We start from the raw sequence: 23,735 nt of genomic DNA, 5'->3' as shown, positions 1-23,735 counted from the left end.
AGAAAAAAAAAAAAGAAAAAAGAAAAAAAACAACTATTGTTAGTTATGAAGAGAAGTTGCTGTGCTGAAATAATAACATAATTTTGAAACCCATTCATAACATATAGAGTGGACAGTGTTTTGTAAGTATTCTGTACTTTCACCTAACAATGTAACAAACCAAAGAGACGGTAAGATTTTAAGCTATTTGTAATGATTTGCTTAAATTAAGTAATTACAAATCTTAATGCAGTTGCTAAAGCAAGTGAAGAACCCCCACAAGACAAAAATTATGCAGTAAAACTTGCAAATTCATACAGATTTTCAATGTCCCTTTTCAAGGCTTTTCAAGTCTTTCTCCGGACAAACTTTAAGTTCTCAAAAAAAAAAAATGTAGGGTTTATTTTACAATCCACAGCGATTCAAAAAAGTGGTAAAAAATCAATTATATAACAAATAAATGTTACTCTGCAACCTACTTGGATCATTTTTTTTTTTTTTTAGTGTTTTTAGTTTTAAATGCTTTTTATTTCATCTGAAACTCTTTACAACTTTTAATTTCCAACCAAGATGGCTGCTGTCTTGTCTCAATTATTATTTTTTTTTGGGGGGGGGGGCCCTGCCAGCCTAATTTAAAAGTATCATATTTTACCATTGGAGAGTCCCATCTGTGCAAGGACAAACTATTTTTTTAGAGGGGGAGGGGGGGTAATTTTATTTATGGTGGCCATCACTACTTGTTCTCCCTTGTGACCCCACTAAAAAAGAAAAAAAAAAAAATTAAATTATAAATGAGAACAAAAATAGACAGATGTGAATCTTTATCATCAAACTACTCAAGGTAGTTTGGTGATAAAGGGTTGTAACTCTTGTCTCCACAATACTATGCAATTTCAGAACAATCTATTTCGATTTTATTTTCAATATTTAAAAAACATTTTAATGGTATTACTTAATATTTAATACTTAAAAAGTAATTTAATAGTATTTATTTCGATTTTATTTTCAATATTTCAACACAAATTTTTACTGTACATAAAGGACACAATTTTCAAGCCCTTTTCAAGAAATTTTCAAAACATTTTCCATATTTTCTATGATTTTTCAGGGTAATTATAGAAATAAGGCCTTTTCAAGGTAAAAGTCAAAGTTTAAAGGACTTTTCAAGTCTGTATGAACCTTGAAAGAAAATGTATATCGAAGAAAGACTCAGTTTGTTTCGGTTGTGACATAACAGAAATGTTTTATTGAAGCGATTATTTCCACGTGTTCTATGAAAGCAGAAACAGCAGTGACATTGGTTGTTAGCAATATAAAATAGTATGAAGAGCTAATTTGCAAAAATGTAGTTCCATCTGTATTTGATAGATTTTTGTTTGACATAAAAATAAGTTTGAAAATGAACTGTTTGCTATTTAAGCGTCAGTGTGTGAAAAAAAACCCTTAAAATGTGTAAGGCTTGTTGCAACAGGATAACAATGTTATTAAAGTGAAAAATGGGCGATGGCAAACATTATAATCAGTTTTTGTTTGACATGTTTTTTTACAATTTTTTTTTTATTTATCATAGGTTATCATGTAGGCTAATTGTTTGAAATTAAACAAATCTGAAATTCCAATAATCTGATGAACATATGCAAACAGCTAATCAAATTGACCAGAACTTATTAAGGAGGCAGTCATTATTTACATAAGAAATGCTTATCAGTTGACTTAATAAAATGCAATGATAAAATGAAATAACTGACGCATGTAATAATTGAACAATGAAATATTTGGCAACGGTGTAAACTGGGGTAAGAGGAGGGCATACCAATGAGGGAGGAAATACTTTGCTACCACCTTTAAATGTAACCTGTTTGGGAGAGGGAATCTTGCCCAAATAAAAAGTGGAAATTCTAATAGTGAATTAAAAGCGAATGAAAATATCCGGAAAACATGCAGCAGCTATAACCAGCTAGTGTGCGCATATTGAATTTATATGTGGCATCTGTGTTTACAATACTATAAAGTTTTTTCTAGATCGGAATAATTGTTTCTTTTTTACCATATATAAAGAAGATGGCATTCCGGCATATTTCTTGAAACATTTCATTGTTGCATTACTTCGGCTGTTTTCTAGACAGTGATAGCTGATTTGACGACCTCGACGAAACATCTTCCAACCAATATTATAACTGGAGGAATTTATTACATTCTTAGGCAAATTATCTATATATTGATACTATAGCATGTGTGTTATTTTCTGTGTCACGCTTACATCCGGATTGTTTAATTGTTATGTACTTCCATTTCTTGTAATAAATAATTTTACCAAGAATTCTTCATAAGTTTTGGTTTCGGTTATAACTGATGGCACTCCAATAATCTACTTTTTAAAAATAATTTCATCAAGAATTCTCTATAAGTCTTGGTTTCGGTTTTACCTAATGGCACCTTAGTAATCTATTTTTTTTATAAATAATTTTATCAAGAATTTTTCATAAGTTTTGGTTTCGATTATAGCTGCAGGAATTAAAGTTATTTCCACAGCCAAACAACGTCACAACCCACAAGAGCCATGACAACCAATGAACCAGAAGTCCAAGACTCAAGTTTCACCCTCATTTGGGCTCATATATATATATATATATATATATATTAGTGGTGGGACGATTAATCGGAATCAGAATCGTTAATCGTAAGAATCGTGTATTTTGGGAGGTATCGGAATCGGAATCGCATCGTTAAAAAATACCTTAATTTTCGATTCCTTCATTACGATTCTTTTAGTCTGATGTTGAAAAAAAGAAAAAAAATTCCTGATATTTCTAACCGCAAGAGAGAAATAAAAAGAAACCAAAGAAATTCATTATTAACAGGGCAATGCTTAGTGCCCCTCCCTTACAAGGTTCATTCATTCAGATCTATTGTAATCAAAACTACAAAAGAGTTAACTTGAAAAGAAGTATGCAGGGCTCTACATTGCGAGTAAAAATAAAAAAAACGCTTATCTTTTTGGCAATTGCTTTTTTTTACTGACAAATCTTCTAATACTGAATGAAAATGCTTTTTCAACTTATATTTTCTTAAAATAAAACGAGCAAAGTCAAATTATTTAAACAGTAAAAGGTTTAATAGAACAATATACTTTTTTTTTCTTTTTTTAAAAGAAGGCTTTTGAAAGAAATGTCTCTAAAATGAAATTGATCACGTTGTATTATTTCGCAAAGCTTTGACAGTAGTCGGTTTCAAAAAAATCGACCCCATACCTATCTCTTCCAAACCTAAAGTTATTAAATAACCCCTTCGTTAATTTAAGGGTAATTAATTCAATTCAGTCAAGTTTTTTTTTTTAATTTCATTGAAATAAAATCCATTATTTTTTTTTCTCCAGAAAGATAAAACCCTGAATTTGATTATATTAAAAGCAGAATAATATAATCTTTTTTCTAGAATTTTAAATTGAAAATTAAAAGTGTTTTGCGCAGTTCTTTGCCGAACGAAAAAGAAATTAATATATATATTTTTAAAAGGTTTTGTAATCAGTTAATTTTTATGTCTAAATAATATTTACGATTAATTAAATAATTTCATTTTAAAAAGTATTTATAAATAGAATTTTACTAAGGACTTATATCTGGGCAGGAGCTGCCAAAAACAGCCTATCATGCCTTGACAGAGTACAAAATAGACTTCGTGGTTTAGTGGGGGATGCCCTTTTTTCTACCCTGCAACCCCTCTCCCACAGAAGAGACGTTGCGAGCCTATCCTTGTTTTATCGTTATTTTCATGGCAGGTGCTCGTCAGAACTCCAATCCCTGGTCCCCCCCTCGCCAATCTTTCACGAAAAACACCCGTCTAGCTGAATCCACTGTGAAAAATTTCCCCCACTTTGTATCTGTGCCTAAATCAAAACACGGATTTCATGAACAAAGCTTCTTTCTTAGAACTGCACACCTGTGGAACTCTGTTCCGTCTGCCTGCTTCCCTCCGGACTACAACTTGGATGTCTTCAAGTCTAATGTTAACAAATTCCTAATGAACCGCCCCCCTAATTAAACACTTCATCAAATCTCCTCACTAACGTAATGTACTTGCAATAACCCTTATCCCTGAGTGGCTTCCGGGCCTTGATAAGTGGTGAACACTGTAAAAAAAAAAAAAAAAAAAAAAGTTGGGTTTGTATTACTGTACACATAGATTCGAAAAAGTTGTCAAAAAACAAATATATAACAAATAAATGTTATCAAAGGCAAGATAAGTTATTTTTCTACCTAACTGGATATATTTTTCGGGTTTTTATTCAATGTAACATGTTTATTCAGCTCGAAAAGCACACAGTGTTTACCGATGTATTGGAAAATTCAAAATGGCGCCCGAGACTCTCTTTAACACGGTAAGTTTGGGAAAAGATGTTATAAATAATAAACTATACAAAATACTGCTAGAAACTCGCTCAATATATGTTACCGTGACATATTTTGATATATATTCGGTGTTTTTTTTAATAGTATTTTGTCTAGTTTATTATTTATAACACCTTTTCCCGAACTTACGATGTTAAAGAGAGTGTCGGGCGCCATTTTGAATTTTCCAATACATCGGTAAACACTGCATGTTTTTCGAGCTGAATAAACATGTTACATTGAATAAAAACAAAATAAATGTATCCAGTTTGGTAGAAAAGTAACTTATCTTGCCTTTGATAATATTTGTTTGTTATATATTTGTTTTTTGACAACTTTTTCGAATCTATGTGTACAGTAATTTATAAATTATTAAATTAAATATTTATCTTTTTTATATTTAATTAGTATATATTTTCTTTCTCTTCGGCTATATTTTTTTTTTATTGAATTCATTAAATCTGTTAATTATGAGGACCAAAATAATGAATCGTGTGTATTTATTCACTAATTTTCTTGTTTTTGTTCTGTTATATAAATTCTATTTTATTTGTTTTTTCTCTGAAGGATAAATTCTATTTTCTTTGTTTTTTTTCTGTATTCCAATTAAGTAAAATAAATTTTCTCTAGAATAAATTTTGCTAATTTTTCCGTTTAGTCTGCTATATAATAATTTTATTTAATCCAAAACACGACGGTGTAGACATAAAATATCTCTTCCAAAGTTAGGGAACATATTTGGGAACTACCGACTATAAGTATAAAACTACCTGGTATATTTCAAAACAATAAATTCCCTAGGAATCGGAATCGGAATCGTACTTGGTATCGGAATCGTTAATCAATATTTTCCTGGAATCGGAATCGGAATCGTATAAAAATTAGGAATCGTCCCAACACTAATATATATATATATATATAATATAAAGCTGAACGTCTGTATGTGTGTCTGGTCACGAATAGGCTCCTATATGGTTGACTATTTTAGAAAACTGATTACATATAATGATAGATGTATCGAGACACAGGAATGGGTATGTTTGATTTGGCATAATGATGATTCATTAAAATTGTGGGGTCTGCGTACGCACCTGATCTACGAAGTATGGAAATAAAAAATTTTAAAATTAAAAAAAAAAACGTTTACAAGCGTTTCTGATATAGATGTACATAATAATACTTTGATAAGTATGTTTTAACTTAAATAGGGATGGTATAATAGCATTGTGGGGTCTGTGTTCGCGCCTGGCCTCCATAGAATGGAAATAGGTACAAACTTTAATAAAGACTTTTCGTGTCTATCTGCGTAAGTATACTTTGATAATTATGCTTCAGTTTGAAGAAATATGGTATAATAAAATTATGGGGTGTTTGTTCACGCCTGACCTCCATAGAATGGAAATATGTCACAAAGTTTAACAAGATTTTTAATATAGATCCACAGAATATTGTGATAAGTGTTTCAGTGTGAATAGGTATGGTATAATAAATTATGGGGTTTATCTATTTTATTTTCACTTTCATCGTATTTTGCTTTGGTTTTGATACCCCCAAATTCAAAGCTATCTCTTTACAACCCTTCCTTTTCATAACCTATCATACTTTCATAAATCAGAGTCCATTTTCTGTAGGCTGTTTTTGAACCCAGTCAATGATGGGTACTTTTGCTAGTATATATATATATATATATATATATATATATATATATATATATATATATATTCAAGCTGATGAACCCAAGTCATGTAGATATATTTTTCATTTTTGAAATCACAACTTTATAATATAAAGAAATCGATAGGACATTAACTCTATAATAGTATATATGAAATCTGCAAGAATTAAAATATATTTAAGTGTACTTTATGACCGGGCTTTGCTGGGTATCCCTGCTAGCTTGGACAAATACTTTTGCAGTTTTAACAAAAGAGCTACAATATCAGAGCGTCCCCATTTACGCTGAATATCTACAGAATAGCAACATCAATATATTACATATGAATCAGTTCCCTATGGAATTTCCACAGGTCCCGCTACTTATTGTACTTATTATTATTATTAGTAGTAGTAGTAGTATAAGTAGTTTTACATAAGAATGCTACTTTTCTATAAAAATATGTTTTACTTTTAAGAATGTTCCACTTAAAAAAGAAAGTTAACAGTTACAAGAAATAAAGATTACACATTTATTAAATAAAAATTGTTCATTGTTCCACTTTTTTTTACATAAAATGTTAATAATAAATAATAACATTATATAACATATATATTATAATACATAATATTATATACATTATATAACATCTGCACGCCTGCGGAAGTTCTTTTTTCCTGCTTTCCATCTGACTACAATATGGTTGTCTTCAAGTCCAACGGGAACAAATTCTTAATGAGCCATCCCCTTAAGTAATCCAATTTACCAAATTTCCACTACTAATGATGACTAACATGTTCTCCTTGACCACTGTATACTTATTAAACCTTATCCTCAAGTGGCCTCCAGGCCTTGATAAGTAGTAACTCCTTTGTAAAAGAAAAAAAAAAGTTTTGCCGGGACACCAAATCAGCTACCACTGTCTAGAAAATAGGGGAAGTAGTGCAACAATGAAATGTCTCAAGAAATACACTGGAATGCCAAGATATATGTATATATGTACTTTTCTCTTGTCATGTGAATAAAAAATGTACCAGACTTAAACATTCCAAGAGTTTAGGGGAGAAAGTAAACAGCAAGTCAGAGATCACTTCCCACCATGAAACGAATTCAGACTGAAATCCTTCATTCCATTTCCATATGAGATCTCTTATTTTTTTCTTTCTATTCTGACGGAGAAATTTTTTTCTTTCTTTTTCTCTTTTAAACTTCAGTTTGAGAAATTTTATTTCTCACTTTTCAGAGAAAATGTACACTCGTATTTGAATATTGGACTGGAGGTTTCATAAATCTTATTTTTGTTGCATTATGCATCGAAATGTAATAGGACTGTGGAGTCGGTAGCTGGACCATTTGAATCTGGCTTAAGAAATTTTTTTTCCACTTGTAATCTCTGTATTAATACTATCAGACAAGATCCCATGTGTGTGTGTGTGGGGGGGGGGTTCTGCCTATGCATAACTTTGATAAATACAAATTGAACTATTTTATTATTGCTTGAAATAAAAGGAATAGAGTTCATATATAAGAATGTGTGTACGTGCACATATATTAAAGCCAGGAAAGAGAGAGGAGTTCATATATGAGGAATAGGATGAAAGTTCTGGTTGGATGAAAGTTCTGGTTGTAAGTAAAGAAAAACAGTTCATATATGAAAGTGTTTTAATGTATACAGATATCAAAGCTAGGCTGTGTGTGTGTGTGTGCGCGTGTGTGTGTGTGTGTGTGTGTGTGTGTGTGTGTGTGTGTGTGTGTGTGTGTGTGTGTGTGTGTGTGTGTGTGCGTGCGCGCGCGCGCATGTATTGCATTAAGTCAATGTGTGTTTGACTGTAGCCATACTGGATCCTCAGTGTACAATTGTAGCCATATTGAATCTTTGGACTTTCTTGTCTAAACTCTGAGAATTTGGTTGCATCCCAAGGGAGAAGTTTGGAGGCTGATTCAAGCAACATGGATGAGATGTAGGCAATCCGTTTCCTTGCTAAACAGCAGGCAAACCATTTTATTTCCTGTCAAGTGCTGCGCTCGACTCGCCTGAGAAATAGCCTCCAATTGAGCAAGTCAGAAAGGAAGTTAACTGCTTGCACCAATCAGTGTCAAACTTAGAAATGAAGCATAGATTCAAAACTGTTAACAGCAATCTGTCGCTGCTGCTGCCCTTCATGATTTAACTATAACACGGTTCATTGAATATTTATTGAAATTAATTAAAAAAAAAGGGGGGGGGAATAAGATGAATTTTTTCTTCATTATATTAAAAAAAAAAAAAAATCGTTTTTCTCTCAGCCCTCTACCTGACAATATCTAGTTAAGAATGGATAAATATATCTGGTAATTTATAAATATATATTATATATTACTTATAGTTCCTATAGAACACACAGCATCCTGATTGAACACAGACAACGCATGACAGTCTGCTGTAACCAAGATAGTGATGGACAACCAATCCTTGGAGCAGTGGCAAACAGTATAGACCAATAGAATTTCTTTCCTTTTTTTAAGTAGATAAAATAAAATAAAAAATTTAAAAAAGCAGAAATTATTTATTAAAAAAATGATTTCACATACCTGTATCACAAAATCACATTCTTCATGGCCCATAAATATCATAGTTTTCGGTAGCCGATACCGCTGGCCATGGTTATCAACCATGCACCAATCGTACATGGGTAATGTACAAGTCTGATCCTGAAATGATAATTTTCAAAAGATAAATAAACAATTAAACTTTTCCAGCAATAGATAATAAATAGTGTGTGTCTATAAAGTCTGTATGCACTTTAAAAATTGTCTAATGTTCCTATTTACTATGCCTCCCTACGGGACAGAGTTAGACACCAGGGTCGTTTTTTAATGTGGAGAAAAGGAACAAAAATAAAAATCTCAGTCATGAAGGATTTCTCCTCCACTGACAGAGAACAAGAAATTGAAGTGCAGCATCTGAAGAACAGATACTACACTTTGAAGTATTTATTTGCTCCCCCACTGAGCAAATTAGGCACAAGGTCGATTTTTAAAGTGAGGAGTGAAGGGGAAATGGGGACCAACACCCCGGGGAGTAGGGGAGCTGGATAGTGACAATTGGTATGAAGGGTTGCCCCTACATTGACCAAGGTTTTATATGTGGGGGAAACTCCACATATGGTCTTTGCTTGCAGTATCTGCCGGAACAGATACTACACTTTGATCTTGATCCGAAGACCAGTCTAATGTTATTTGTATTTGTGATAGAAATAATTTGTAAAAAGAATGTTATAAAGTTTCATGAACATGCTTTTAAGTATAATAATTCTTTGCTACAAAATTTCTCTGTGCTAGACAGTTTTTACACGGGGAATTTCCTAAAAGTTGGATCGAAAGAGGTGGACTAATTTATTGGCCTCTGTGTCCACCTGATATGACTCCATTAGATTTCTATTTTTATGGAGACATGTGAAAACAATTGTGTATGCTAGCAGACCTAGTTTATTAGAAAATTTTGAAAGCTGAGATAACTAGTGTTATTTCTGGTATCGCTGCAGTTAGAAAAGTTTTCCGTCAATTGCAAAATAGTGTTGCATTTTGTATTGCTAATGATGGAGGATATGTATAAAACTTAAAAATTTCAATAAAACTTCAAAAGAAATATAAATTTACTTCTTTTTAATTCTTCTGAAGATATAAATTTATTTATTTATTTGCGGACTATTATCCTCATCTTTATAGTCGTAGTTTCATGATGTTTCGACCAACTATTCCTCTAGCCTTCATCAGGTGGTTAACCATGCCGGCATATAAATGCTGAATCTCCTAACTGTATCCTCAGTAATAGTTTCCATAGGTGTTGTTGTCTCACCATGTTTTGGCCAACTAATCCACTGGCTGGCTTTGGCTAGGATTGAAACCACTATCTTCAAATAATGCTGACCTGGAACTATAGATTCAACGTTTCTATCCACTGCGCCACGGGCCACAAAGAGTGATAGAAAACAACAACTATAAAGATGAAGATAATAATCCATAAATAAATAAATAGACAAATTACTCATCTCAAAGAATTCCAATAACTAAATAATAAAAGAGATAAATGTTTTAAAGTGTACACAAGTTATTATGGACACCTTGTATACTTTTTTTTTTTTAACATAATCAAATCACAAAAATACAGGATGGCACATTCTCCGCCCCAAAAACGCCTTTTATAAAATCATCTATATATTAATACGATAGCGTGTGTGTTATTTTCTGTGTCGCACTTACATCTGGGTCGTTTAATTGTTATGTATTTCCATTTCTTGTCATAAATAATTTTCCCAAGAATTTTTCATACGTTTTGGTTTCGATTATAGCTGTTGGCACTTAAGTCATCTATTTTTTTTATAAATAATTTTATCAAGAATTCTTCATAAGTTTTGGTTTCGGTTATGGCTGAAGGAACTCAAGTTATCTCTCTCTCTCTATATATATATATATATTATATATATATATATATATATATATATATATATATATATATATATATACACACACACACACTTTCCATAAGTTTTTATTTTGGTGTCAATTAAACTAATGCACCAAAATCATATGGATATATATATATATATATATATATATATATATTTTTTTAAATCGCAACATTATAATATATAAAACTCGATAGAACATTAACTTTATAATAATATATACAAAATCTGCAAGAATTAAAATATCATTTTTAAGCATATTTTACAACCAGGCTTTGCCAGGTGTTCGTGCTAGGTTAGATAAATACTTTTGCAGTTTTAACAAAAAAGCTACAATAATATCAGAGCATCTCCATTTACACTGAACATCTACAGAATACCAACATGCAATATATGACATAAGAGTCACTTGTGGAATTTCCACAGATCCCGCCAGTTAACTTAAAAAAACACCAAATAAAATCTTAAAATCTATAAGATAATATCTAATAGTTTTGCTTACTGCATAATTGCTCTAAACAAAGGGGGGAGAAAATCATCTATATGCAGTAATTTCTCTGTGAGCTGTTGAAACCCTCTTAAAAATTCTTGTGAAATTTGCTAAAATTCTATTTGTTCAATGATGTATGAACTTATATAAAGGACTCTTGCAAGAGTAAGCCACCAAATTATATAAAGGACTCTTGCAAGAGTAAGCCACCAAATTATATAAAGGACTCTTGCAAGAGTAAGCCACCAACTTATATAAAGGACTCTTGCAAGAGTAAGCCACCAACTTATATAAAGGACTCTTGCAAGAGTAAGCCACCAACTTATATAAAGGACTCTTGCAAGAGTAAGCCACCAACTTATATAAAGGACTCTTGCAAGAGTAAGCCACCAACTTATATAAAGGACTCTTGCAAGAGTAAGCCACCAACTTATATAAAGGACTCTTGCAACTTATTGCCAAAAGTGCAACTTATTGCCAAAAGTGCAATTTAACCCTTGGTGTGAACTGTTTTACTCCTTATGATAATATGCAAATTTTATCTTGAATGTATAGTAATGTTCTGATTTCTAAAATTTACCACATGTATCCAGTGTTTTCTTTATAGGAAGTCAATATTTTGCTTTCTAAATAAAATAACTTTTTTCGTTTTCAATTTGTGTATTCTAACTCATCTTTAACCATTACACAAAGTGTAACAAAGCACTCTTATTGTAACATAGCGCGTATGTACGCATTTGAAAAAAAATCAGCAGCAGCCACAGGATAGCTGACTAGCGGGAATATTAGCAGCAGCAGCAGCGATCTTAGCACATATGCAAATTAAGCAAGTGTGCACGTACTGACGTCATGGGAAGGAAGAGAAAAAAAAAAGGAGAAAAAATACACCACGTGGTCAAGGAGAGAAGCAAGTTCAGTGCCAGGAAAGATAGATGTGTGAAAACGAGGGCAAGAAACTGCTGGCTATGGCCGACATGAGGTGGCAGGCAGAGAGACTTTTCAAAAGCATGTTATATGGCAGAGCGTTGGAAAATGTACATGTGAAACGACTTTTCAAAGATAATGAAATGGGTTATTGCTGGAAGGACTGCAAATAAATGGATTTCATTAGTACTAAAAAAAAAAAAAAAAAAAAAAATGTCGAGTCGGATTTTTTTTTCTTTTTTTCTTGTTTTTCCCTTTTTGTGACTGTACAGACAACGTGCGAGTCCGAGAGGTTTGAGAGGTTTGATATGTAGCGACACGGTCAAAGTGGAAAGGTTAAAGTGGAACGGCCACATTACAAAAGTTTCAACTCAACAGTAAAAAAAAGTTTGATACCATGGGTTAATAAAATTTACAATAATTTCTGCAATCCAAACATATTTGATATGAATAAACTTCACTCTATGCCTGAATTTATTCACAACGTTTAAGTTAGGAGTGTCCAGCAAACAGAAAACATGTTAACACAAGGAGTATTACTATCACACCTACATGAAAGAATACATACTTATAGCAGGAGTAAAGTTTGAAAATATGAACATAGAAATCATTCATAAAAGCAGTTGACGTATGTAAAAAGAAAAACCGACATTCTTAAGATGCGTCCATTCAATCTACACGTTTGATGATGAAAAAGCTAAAGGATATCCTTTGAAATATTTATTTATTGTGTTTACTTTGATTGGTTTGTAAAGGAAAATTGTTTTTGTTCTTGACTTTGCAGAACTTGATTGAATTTTTCAAAGAGAAAAAGAAAAAAAACAAAACAATAACATCAATATATATTCATCATTGAGATGAGTATTATTTATATCAATTTTTATTTATTGCGGACTATTATCCTCATATTTATTAGTTTTTGTTTCACAACGTTCCTGTCGCGGTTACTACCTGATGAAGGCCAGAGGAATAGTTCATTCCATGAACAAAGCTTCTTTCTTAGAACTGCACGCCTGTGGAACTCTGTTCCGTTTGCCTGCTTCCCACCTGACTACAACTTGGATGTGTTCAAGTCCAACGTTAACAAATTCCTAATGAACCGCCCCCTTAAGTAAACACTTCATCAAATCTCCACACTAACGTAATGTACTTGCAATAACCCTTAACCCTGAGTGGCTTCCGGGCCTTGATAAGTGGTGACCACTGTGTAAAAAAAAAAAAAAAAAAAACGTTGTGAAATAACAACTAAGAAAAGATGAGGATAATAGTCCACAATAAATAAATTAATAAAATAACATCAATGTTTGGTGCATTTTAGGTCAGGAAGCCAGTATCTTCAGACTGGCCTGATCTGGTGGCACCAAACAACTTTAAATAACTATTAAAAGGCGACATGTGGTTTATTTTTTTTAAGGAATCTTAAACAGACAATTATTTTTACAATAATAAATAAAGAGAATATGTACCGTTTAAAAATATATATATGTATCAAAATTTTCAATAAATAAATAGAAAATAAACATTTGTTTTACTTATATAAAGAATATCTACCAAACCATGAAAACTATTTTTACAGAAGAGATATTTTTCTTTCCTTAATATCATCAAGTCTTGCAGGCATTCATTATTTCAAGAGAAATAACATCCTCTATAATATAAAGGGCAGTTGTATGCCTGTATGTATGTATATAAATATATATATTCAACTAAAACTGAAACATAACAAAACAAACACCCATAAAAGTTGCTATTTTTTTATCAGCATTATTCCGGATGAATAATATCTAAAGTTAAAAAGAAAACAAACAAAAAAACTATTCATTCTTTGATTTCGTCAGGAGGTGGAGTTTGTTTTCCAGTCATTTGATATACTAAATAAATGGAAGTGATTCTGAATTTGTTTTCAAGGGTGGGAAGAGGGAAAGGAAAAACGGGGAGGGGGCGATGCAATTTTTAATAGAAATATGTTATTCTTTTGTACTGGGCAACAACACCGGTAACCTTGCTAGTTGTCAATGACGTATATATGAATAAAGCAACTGCGAAATTCCCACGCTGTCTTGGGAGTAGTAACTACTTACTAACCATGTCAAAACATTGCTTCTTGTCAGATCAGTTAAGTTAAGCAACATAAGCCTGGTCAGTATTTACCAACCATTTCGGAATATCAGGACTTGTAAGTTTGAACAAACACAAATGACGTCATTTTCCCTCATAATAATACCCTTGGGCAATGCAGTGTGAAAGGGTGAAGTGTTTTACGTGTTTTATCCCATGAACTGCTGAATTAAGTGAAGCGAATCTCATTGCGACGATTTTTAGAATGAACAGTGTGTACATTATCAGTCAAAGCAAGGTGGACATGAGTACGAGATTTGAACCTAAAAGAGGACTTTTCTCCAAATTATAAACATATTGATCAGATTTAAAGTGGTAAAAAAAAGGAAATATTTTGGCATCTGTGTTTGTCGCACATTGAAAGAATCTACATTATTTTTTTTTTTATTTTTTTTTTCGAGCAAGGTATAAATACATTTTTCTTCTCTCTGGTCATGAGTGAAACAAAATGGTAGGAGAGACGACTATACCTCTACAGAGGAACTAGTCTTTATTTACTTGTGTGCAAGCATGCACACCCTTTCTTGACAACAATCATCAACTCCAATGCTGTGCGCTGTGGTTTTCTTCTTCATCTTCTCTTCTGGCCATGTTGTCATCTCTCACATTGGTAAGTGCCAAGGAAGTGAGCATGGGTTCACAAGTATAAAAAGTAACCAACTCCAAACACCAACTCGAGAGAAATTCCAACACATTTTGTATATATCGGTTTGGTTCTAGGTGCATGTGTAACACCATTCTGAAAAACAATTCTGTATGTGTTAAGGTCTAAGGTCTATGTTTTTTTGTCAACGCCAGGTTAGTCAGTTGATACCAGCTCATCTAGATCTGTTCTGAGCCACAACCAGCACTCAACTGTCCCAAACTGGAAACTGTCTTTAACTGTCGCAAACTTAAGACAATAAACTGTTGTACACTGTTGCAAAATTCACTGACACTCTCAAAACTATCCATAAACAAAGCCTAAGTATTTTGGTCTGTATGTCTGATCTTTTGTCCCAGTCACCTGCCACACCGCATCTGGATTAACAATCCTATTTCAGTCGCCTTTGTGTGTCTTAGCAAACAACTTCTTCCCCATTGTCTTTCTACTAACCTCACTTTCTATACCCTTGTTGTACTGATAAACTTATTTCTTCTTTTTGTTATAGTATTCCTTTTTTTTTTTTTTTTTTTTACTTCTTAATACTTTTTTTTTTGGGGGGGGGTCAATACTTTCCTCCACACAAGGGTAAAGTTAGAGGTAAGGTTATTTCTTTTATGTAAGGGATATGCACATTCACAAAAAAAAGCACTCTGGATGGGACAAAAATAAAAATTGCTTCTGTAAAGATGCACTAGTGGGTTGCACGTTTGCAATGCATTTTAATAACAGGTTGCTTGCTGAAGGAAGAGAAACCACACAAGAAATTGAAAATATGTTTCGTCTGGAATTTTTACCATCCACTATCTGATTTTACCTTAGAAAATAAGTCGAAAGTTTCAGACAAATCTACAAACAGTAATTCCATAGACTGTGCAACATAAAAAATGCAAAAACAAGAGATTCCTATTAACTTTCGTCTTAAAAAGACCAAGGTAGAGGGAAAGTCAGCAGAAAAGGAGGTCCACAAGCCTGCAGTTTTTGGAAATAAGCTTCTAGAATAGGAACATGTAGTATAACAAAGTACTTGAACAGCAAATTGATGAAGACCACTAGATCAACAAGTCAAACAAGCTGGAACAAAGGAGGCAGGGAATAGATAACCCAATTCGGAAGAACACATGTACATTAATAGTCTGAATGTTTGTCGAGAGTCGCTTCAAACCATGATGTGGTAGTTATTGTCACAACCTTCTCTGGCAAGTAGTTCCATGGAGCACTGACAGGATGTTGCCTTTCTTGTATTGAGCAGAAAGCAATAGTAGTATATCTTTTGCTGGTATCCATGACGACTGGAACTTAGTGCTGGAGTGAAAAACTCCCAGAAAGGTAAAATTAAATTCTGTTAATGATGTTTTATGACAGAATCAAGTCTACTTGCATCCTCCACTGCTCAAGTAAGGACAGTTTTAGTCTTTGCACGGCTCTTTGTAGATAAGCATAGTCGTGGTTGTTAATTGTTGAACATGTTCCAGGTGTACAATATCTTTTTTGTAGATATGGATTTTTGCTTGGGTGGCATACTCAAAAATGGACTGCACCAGAGAAATGTATACAGAATAGAAAGTGTTTGCCAATCGGTGTTATTACTATTAAAAGTAGGACTCCAGCAAAATTCCATGATTACTTTTCATCTTGGTATATAAAAAAAACAACTTATCTAAGCATCTTATAAGTAAATAAAATGAACATAATTTTCAAGTTGATGGTGATGAGAATTCTATTTACAACAATTTATTCAATCTTGGAACAATTTATATTAAAACGGATAAAGTCTTAAATGTCCATTTTTTGGCGATACTCACAAACACTGTTTCGTCTTCTAAATTTGCATATTCATTTTATAAACAGCTTCCAGTAAAGATTCTGTAACATATTGTTGTAATTTTACATTGCTGTATTTTCTTATGCAAGAGAAAGCAATGAAAACAACAGATATTGAAATAATTAATTTCTAATTAGCAACGTGGTTGAAATGCTAATAAATAATGAATGAAAATTTGACAAGGCTTTTTCATGGTAAAAAGGTATTAATTAATAGTAAATAAAATATAAATTAGAACAATTAATAAAAGCGGAACTAAACAATTAATGACAAGGCTGTAGTGGTAGTTCTATATAAGTTATTGGTATGTGTTCATATAAATGACTTGTTCTATAAAGTGACAGTATTGTGGTTGAGAAGGTGTCCACTTTTAATGCGGAAAATTTATGTTAAATAAAAAAAATGTTTCTTTCAACTTTCTATTTAGCAAAACACTTGCCAAGTCCCCTCTACATAATTCTAATCTAATTTCAAAACTCTACATAATAAACACTATTCTTTACTTTGAAATGCTTCTTTTTATCCGAAGGTTTTATTTATCTATATACCTAAAAAAAAAATTTAGTTTTTTCTCACTCAGACATTGATATTAAAAGCCTACTTTTTCTATTTAAAAATTATTAAAACAAACTTATTAATATACTCAGTCATAGATATGCAAGCGATTTCATGAAGGTTAACTAATTTGCATATTCCTTTGAAAAGCAAGCGTCCATTAATTAATTATTCATTTTTTATTAGATGATTGGTTTCATCTAACTATTACTATTCTTTTTGTGCATAGTTTCTACATTGTGCATACTTGCATAGAATTTAGGATGAAACCGTTCTAGCACACTAACATGTTTATATATAAATTATATATATATATATATATATATATATATATATATATATATACAAGTGAAAGTGTTTCGGAGGTCCAAAAGCCCTATATATGGTTTCAAGTTTGTAGACTAAATATTCAGAGAGAAACTTGATAGACATTTCACATGCACATCGACAAGGCCACCTTTATATATATGATGACAAACTGTCAATTTCAATGCATGAGCTCCTGCCACAACTAAGCTGCTCGGAAATCCACACAGATGATTTGTGTAGAACCAACCATACATTTTGGTATTACTGCTAACCTTTCTCGGTGCAGATGACTGCCACAGGACAGAGTATACAGTAGACTGCAGGTTTTTACATCAGAGCTTCCTTCTTCTAAACGCATATCTTAACAAAGAATGAGGGTGCATCTCTCCCAGTGAATTAATGTGCCTCGGATACCAATTTCTATGACTCAGCGCAGTATATACAGCACCTAGACTTCCCAAATGGTCACCCATCTTGTGCTGACCAAGGTCAATATTGCCTAATTTTAATGATCTGGTGAAGACCGATGTGTCAATATGATTGTGCCATATATATATATATATATATATATATATATATATATATATATACATGTATATTTGGTCTACAGACTTGAACCGATATATAGGACATTTGGACCTCGGGAACACTGTCAATTTTGTTTTTAGCCTTTAAAAATAGCTGATAGGGGGTCAAAGTTAAAAAAAAAAAATTTTTTTAAAAACAGCTGACCTTGTTAGGAGTAAATTGACTAACTTGTGAGCATACATGCATATTTTTAGCTTGAAATCAAACGGCGATGATGAAGGCTAAAAAGCGCTAAGTAACAAGTATGGCTGAATATTTTGGTTTTGATTCCAAGTGATAGTGACAAACTCATTTTTTCTTTTTTTTTTTTTTAACTTTTGAAATCGTTACTTTATATATTAGGTCCAATATAATAAGAGAAAATTTGCTCCATAATAATAAAAACAAAATACACATGAATTAAAACATTAGACTAAAGCATATTTTACAATCAGGCAATGCAACCTTGAATCATCGCATCTGATCAGTCTGAGTTCAGGATGTGGTGAACTTGTTGGCAAGAGCCGGCCCAACTGACCAAGGGTGAATGCTGCAACCATGACTATGACAATTATCAGAATGGTTTTGTATAAAGGAATTAAAATTTAAAATCTGGTTTCATTATAAGCTTATAACATGATGACGGTGCATTTCTACAGAAATTGTAATAGAAACATGTATGCACATATGTAGCTGAATAGAAACATGTATGCACATATGTAGCCAAATAATGTTTGTATAAATATAGATAGTTGAAAAATATTTGATAGATGTTTTTTAACTTCTAGTCTTGATAATAACATTCAAGAAAAATTAAGAAACCTATCTATATAAAAGCCAAGTATGTCCAAGGATGGAGTACTGTTGCCACATCTGGGCAGGAGCTGCTAAAAACAGCCTATCTTGCCTTGATTAGAGTACAAAATAGACTTCGTAGCTTAGTGGGGGATGCCCATTTCTCTTCCTTGCAACTTCTCTCCTACAGAAGAGACGTTGCAAGCCTGTCTTTGTTTTGTCGTTATTTCCATGGCAAGTGCTCATCTGAGCTCCAATCTCTGGTTCCCCCTTGCCAATCTTTCACGAAAAACACCCATCTAGCTGAAACCACTGTCAATAATTTTCCCTACTCTTTATCTGTGCCTAAATCAAAGCGTAGATTCCATGAACAAAGTTTCTTTCTAAAAAGTGCATGCCCGTGGAACTCTCTTCCGTTTGCCTGTTTCCCACCTGACTACAACTTCAATGTCTTCAAGTCCAACATAAACAAATTCCTGATGAACCGCTCCCCTTAAGTAAAACACTTTATCAAATCTCCATTATTAACGATTACTACGATATTATCCCATAGATTACTGTACACCCAATAACCCTTATCCCCGAGTGGCTTTTGGGCCCTGATAAATGGTGACTACCATGTAAAAAAAAAAAAAAAAAAAAGCATAGATGTGTATGAACGTATAGTACGATGATATTTTCAATAAATAATTCTATGACCTCCATGAAAATGCCAAAATAGTAAACCTTTTAAATGCATAGTAGTTTTGTTTTGTTTTTAAATAGTGGTATGTAATAAAATAAAGAATATATATGAAAACCAATCCATAACTTAGTAAAACTAATCTGTAATTTGTCATGAAATAAAAAGAAAAAAAGTCTTCCTCCTCTTTATCTTTTATTTTGTGTATTTTTTTTTCTTTTTTAAGGATAAAAAAAAAAAAACACTTTTTTTTCAACAAAAAGAAAATCCGCATAAAAGTGTTAGACCCATTTTTTGAAAGCACATGACGTAAAAGGAGATCACGAGATTGTCTACTTTCTGGGGCACATGACATAAAAAAAAAAAAAAAATTAATTATTTTTTTATTTTGTTAAATTAATGTGTCAAAAAAGTTTGTTGGGTTTTTTTTGTTTTTTTTAGTTTTCCTTTATTTCAAATCTGTAAGGTTATACATCCTATAGATTTCACGGCACAATACAACAAAGACTTCTAAAAAATTCATTTCGTCAGGTTTGGGAACACAAAAAAAATTGTAAAGTGGTCGACCATAGTCAAGGGCAACCTGAAGGATCCTTTTTTACTAGCTACTACACCGAAGTGTAGGGGAGGGTGCCAGTCCTTTTCCTGAGATTACTCCACTTATCCTTGATCCTCACCTTATAATGCTTAGAAGGGGTTATCAAATACCATTTTGAAGTCTTTGATATGACTCAACTGAGGATTGAACTCTAGATTTCCCAGCTAATTAGTGAACAATCTTACCTTTATACCAAACTAGTGGGCGACGCCCGGCATTGCCCAGTCATAAAATAAAAAATTCACTTAAATATGATATTTTAATAAAAAAATTTTAAAATGTCACATGCAGGGTGCAAATTTGCATAATTTAAGTTAATAAGCGAACGTGTTATCAATGGAACCATGAGGACAGATGTTATCACGTTACAAATTTAGCTTTTTAAAACAAAAGAATGAAATGACGGTTTGCACATGTGCAGTTTGCAAACAGCGTCAAAAACAAAGTTTTATCTAACCCTTTCTTTAAACAAAACAACATTTTTAAATGAAATAATTGACTTTTTTTTCTCCAATTTTTCAATATTATGTGCCTGAGAAATCACTCTATTTAACAGTTAAGCACTCATGCCTATTTGATGCAGATGACAAGTTTTTAGCAGATATGCTAACACACATAAACTAACACACACACCCAGTTCCTCTTTATATAATAGACTAGCATGGATACCTGGCGTTGCCCGGTTGGACATGCAGTTCAGTTTGGACGCAGCTGCTATACTAATGATATTGAGCACTTTCATCGATACCCCCACAAAAAAAGAACTACCTCCCCACCAGATATTTCGAAGGAAATCCCTCCGCTAAAATAAAATAAATAAATCAAAACTCTTCTTTCAATTAAAACAACAGCGAGTGCCAGTACGACCGGTAAAAAGAAAAAATGAGCTATGGCAACTGCGTTCAACCTGAAACACGAAAGAGAAAAAGAGAAACAAGCTAATGTGCTAGCTATAACGACCATGATTTATGACGTCAAGGCACTGCAGAATAACGTTTTTAAACATATTTTCAATTTGCTACAAGTGCATGACTTCCGAAAATCGTGACGCAAAAAGTGAACCCCTTGCAAGAAATAGTCCAGTTAACCACAACAGAATTTATATTTTTTTCTAATTTTCACATATTATGCATCTGAGACATCGCTTTTTCAACCTGGTCCTATGCGGCTTACAAAAGTTTTTAGTGGACATACGAACACACATACGCACAAACAAACAGATGGGGGTGCCCGGCGTTGCCTGGGTGTTTGGAGGTGTGAAAATAAAAAAAAAAGTGTCAGTAGGGATGGAGGCTCGAACCTGTGACGAACATGTGACGCGAAGGCGGAAAAGAAAGTGAAAGAAAACGTGACAACTTACAGCTACGCAAAGAAGACATAGGAAGTGAACAGCGTTCAAATTTAACGATGTCAATCAAAAGTTGACTTGCTAAGTGAATGAGTTCGCACAGGTGCAGAAATGAACTTTGGCTGAAGGCCAGTTTAGCTTTCAGCCGTGTTTGTTTCCCACACCAGGCACCCCCCCAAAGAGGGAGGGCTCTGGCAGCATCTTAATGAATAGCAATTGTCTGATATGAAGGGTATTCCCGACAATGAAAGCTGATTGCCTTTCAAGACGTGCTAGCCATGAAGGCCAGGGGATACCTATAATTTCAATTCAGTTTCACTTTTATACGAAAAACACCAACAAACACGTGACAGAATGGAATAGCGCAAATTTTATAAAAGTTGATCAAAATAAATCTACAGACGACGTCCCTTCACAAATCGTAGATATCATAATCTAGGGAGTATATAAAAAATTCTAAGAAATAGTAACCTCCCAGAGAACCCCCTTGAAAAAAGCCTTGTTGGACATACAAAAACGCACATGCTTGTTTTGTCATATACATATATATATATATATATATATATATACTAGCAAGGGGTACCTGGCGTTGCCCAGGTGTTTGGAGGTGTGTGTGAAAACTCCGGGGGGGGGTAAAATAAAAAAATGTTTTGGTAAGTGAGTATGAAGATCGAACCCGAACCGTTGAGGCAAAGTTGGAAATTAAAGTGTGAAAAAAAAAAAAAAAGAGTGCGACGGTTTTAAGCATTGGGCCACCGCGAGATGCTAACGGAAACACGTTTGAATTTATTTAATTACTTGGATTTGGCAGATGCACGTTTTAATGACTTAATGAGGTCAAGTTTGACTGCGGGATAGTATTTCATTTATTGCGGGAATGCTTTTTTATTTTTATTTTCCCAAGATGTTGGGGGGGGGGACCAGCTCCCCTTGTCCAAATTGAATAGCAATTGTTTGATATATGGAAAATATTTTCACACTGATCAAAGCTGATTTGTTTCCCCCACAATGTTGGGGAAACCAAGCTCCCCCGAAAAAGAGGAACTCTCAAATGAATAGCAATTGTCTGATATGAAGGGTTTTCCCCACATTGATCAAAGTTAATTGCTTTTAACACGTCCCGGCAAAAAAGGTTGCTTACACCTTTGCATCAGTGACTAGCTTTATTTATATAAAAAAGCTGAACAAACACGTGACAGAACAAAATAACATGAATTTTGTAAAAGTCGCTCAAATAAAAGATATAGACGATCTCCGTTTGCAAATCGTAGATATTACAATCTAGGGAGTATACCCTAGCAAAAAAAAAAAGCCTTTGCTAGACATACAAGAATGTGTGCAGCTGTTTTGTCTTTTATATATATAAACTAGCGTGGGTGCCCGTGTTGGGGCTGGGGGTGGATATATCAAGACAAAAGAATAAGTGAAGTAATAACCCTATTTAAATATTATATAAAAAAACGTTAAAACTTCTTTAAAAAAATTGTTGCCCAGGTGTTTGTAGGTGTGTGTGTTGGGAGGGGAGGATAAAAAAGAAGTTTTGGTAGGTAGGCAGAGGCGAAGGTAGAAAATAAAGTGTGAAAAAAAAAAATGACACGTTTCCCGCTTGGCCAGCAAGAAAGAATAATAGAAACACGTTTTAATTTATTTAAGTATTAAAAATGGAATTGATAGGTGCGCGCATTTAATGAGGTCAAATAGAAATAGCGCAGTTAACTTTTACTGCAGGGACAGTTTTTTTGGGGTTTGTTTTCCCAAGATGTTGGGGTGGGGGTGGAGGGAACCAGTTTCCCATAAAAAGGAGATTGTCCAAATTGAATAGCATTTGTCTGATATAAAGAGTTTCCCTCCGCATTGATCCAAAGCTGAATGCAAAAGTTATTATTATTATTATTTTTTTTTTTTGCATTACACCTAGATTCTATTTGCTGACAAATTATAAAGATAATTTCATTGCGTAGAAGCATAAACTATTATGTTTTAACATATGAAAATTAAAAGAATCGTTTGGACAATTATCAAAGAAATGAATTTTTAACATGATATATAATTCGCATTATTCAGATTAATATTCTCATTTTGAATGTTATTTTCAGAACAAATGTAAGAACTCGTGTCGCAGTGAATAAAGTATTGGAAAAATTCAGTTATAAGTTGTGTGTTTAATTCTCGGCGTGATTGCCGGGAACAATGTCTTAGCTTCAACTTAGTTTCGCTTTTATACGAAAAAGCCGAATCAACACGTGAGAAGCCAAAATAGCAATAATTTTGTAAAAGTCGCTGTAAATAAAACTAGACGCGACGATATTATTATCTAGGAGGTATATAAACACTTCCAAGTGACAGTAACCCCCACACTGAGAACCACCGCAAAAAAAAAGCCTTTCTTGGACATACAAAAACTCTCACGTG

At 33.0% G+C, this 23,735-nt stretch overlaps 1 protein-coding gene across 7 annotated transcripts in view; it reads right to left on the bottom strand.

The window, feature by feature from the left end:
• Nucleotides 1-23,735, bottom strand: part of LOC145268296 (uncharacterized) — a 447,971-nt gene that overhangs the window by 365,812 nt on the left and 58,424 nt on the right. For all 7 annotated transcript variants that reach the window (XM_080123710.1, XM_080123715.1, XM_080123717.1 and 4 more), the window contains exon 2: nucleotides 8,593-8,712. In XM_080123710.1, coding sequence (XP_079979836.1) covers nucleotides 8,593-8,712 — 120 coding nt within the window. The remainder of the gene's footprint in view (nucleotides 1-8,592; nucleotides 8,713-23,735) is intronic.

This window comes from Euprymna scolopes, chromosome 43 (assembly GCF_053919585.1).
Source record: "Euprymna scolopes isolate OS-2025 chromosome 43, ASM5391958v1, whole genome shotgun sequence".
Lineage (NCBI taxonomy): Eukaryota > Metazoa > Mollusca > Cephalopoda > Sepiida > Sepiolidae > Euprymna > Euprymna scolopes.
This window is presented reverse-complemented; position numbering and strand designations above follow the sequence as displayed.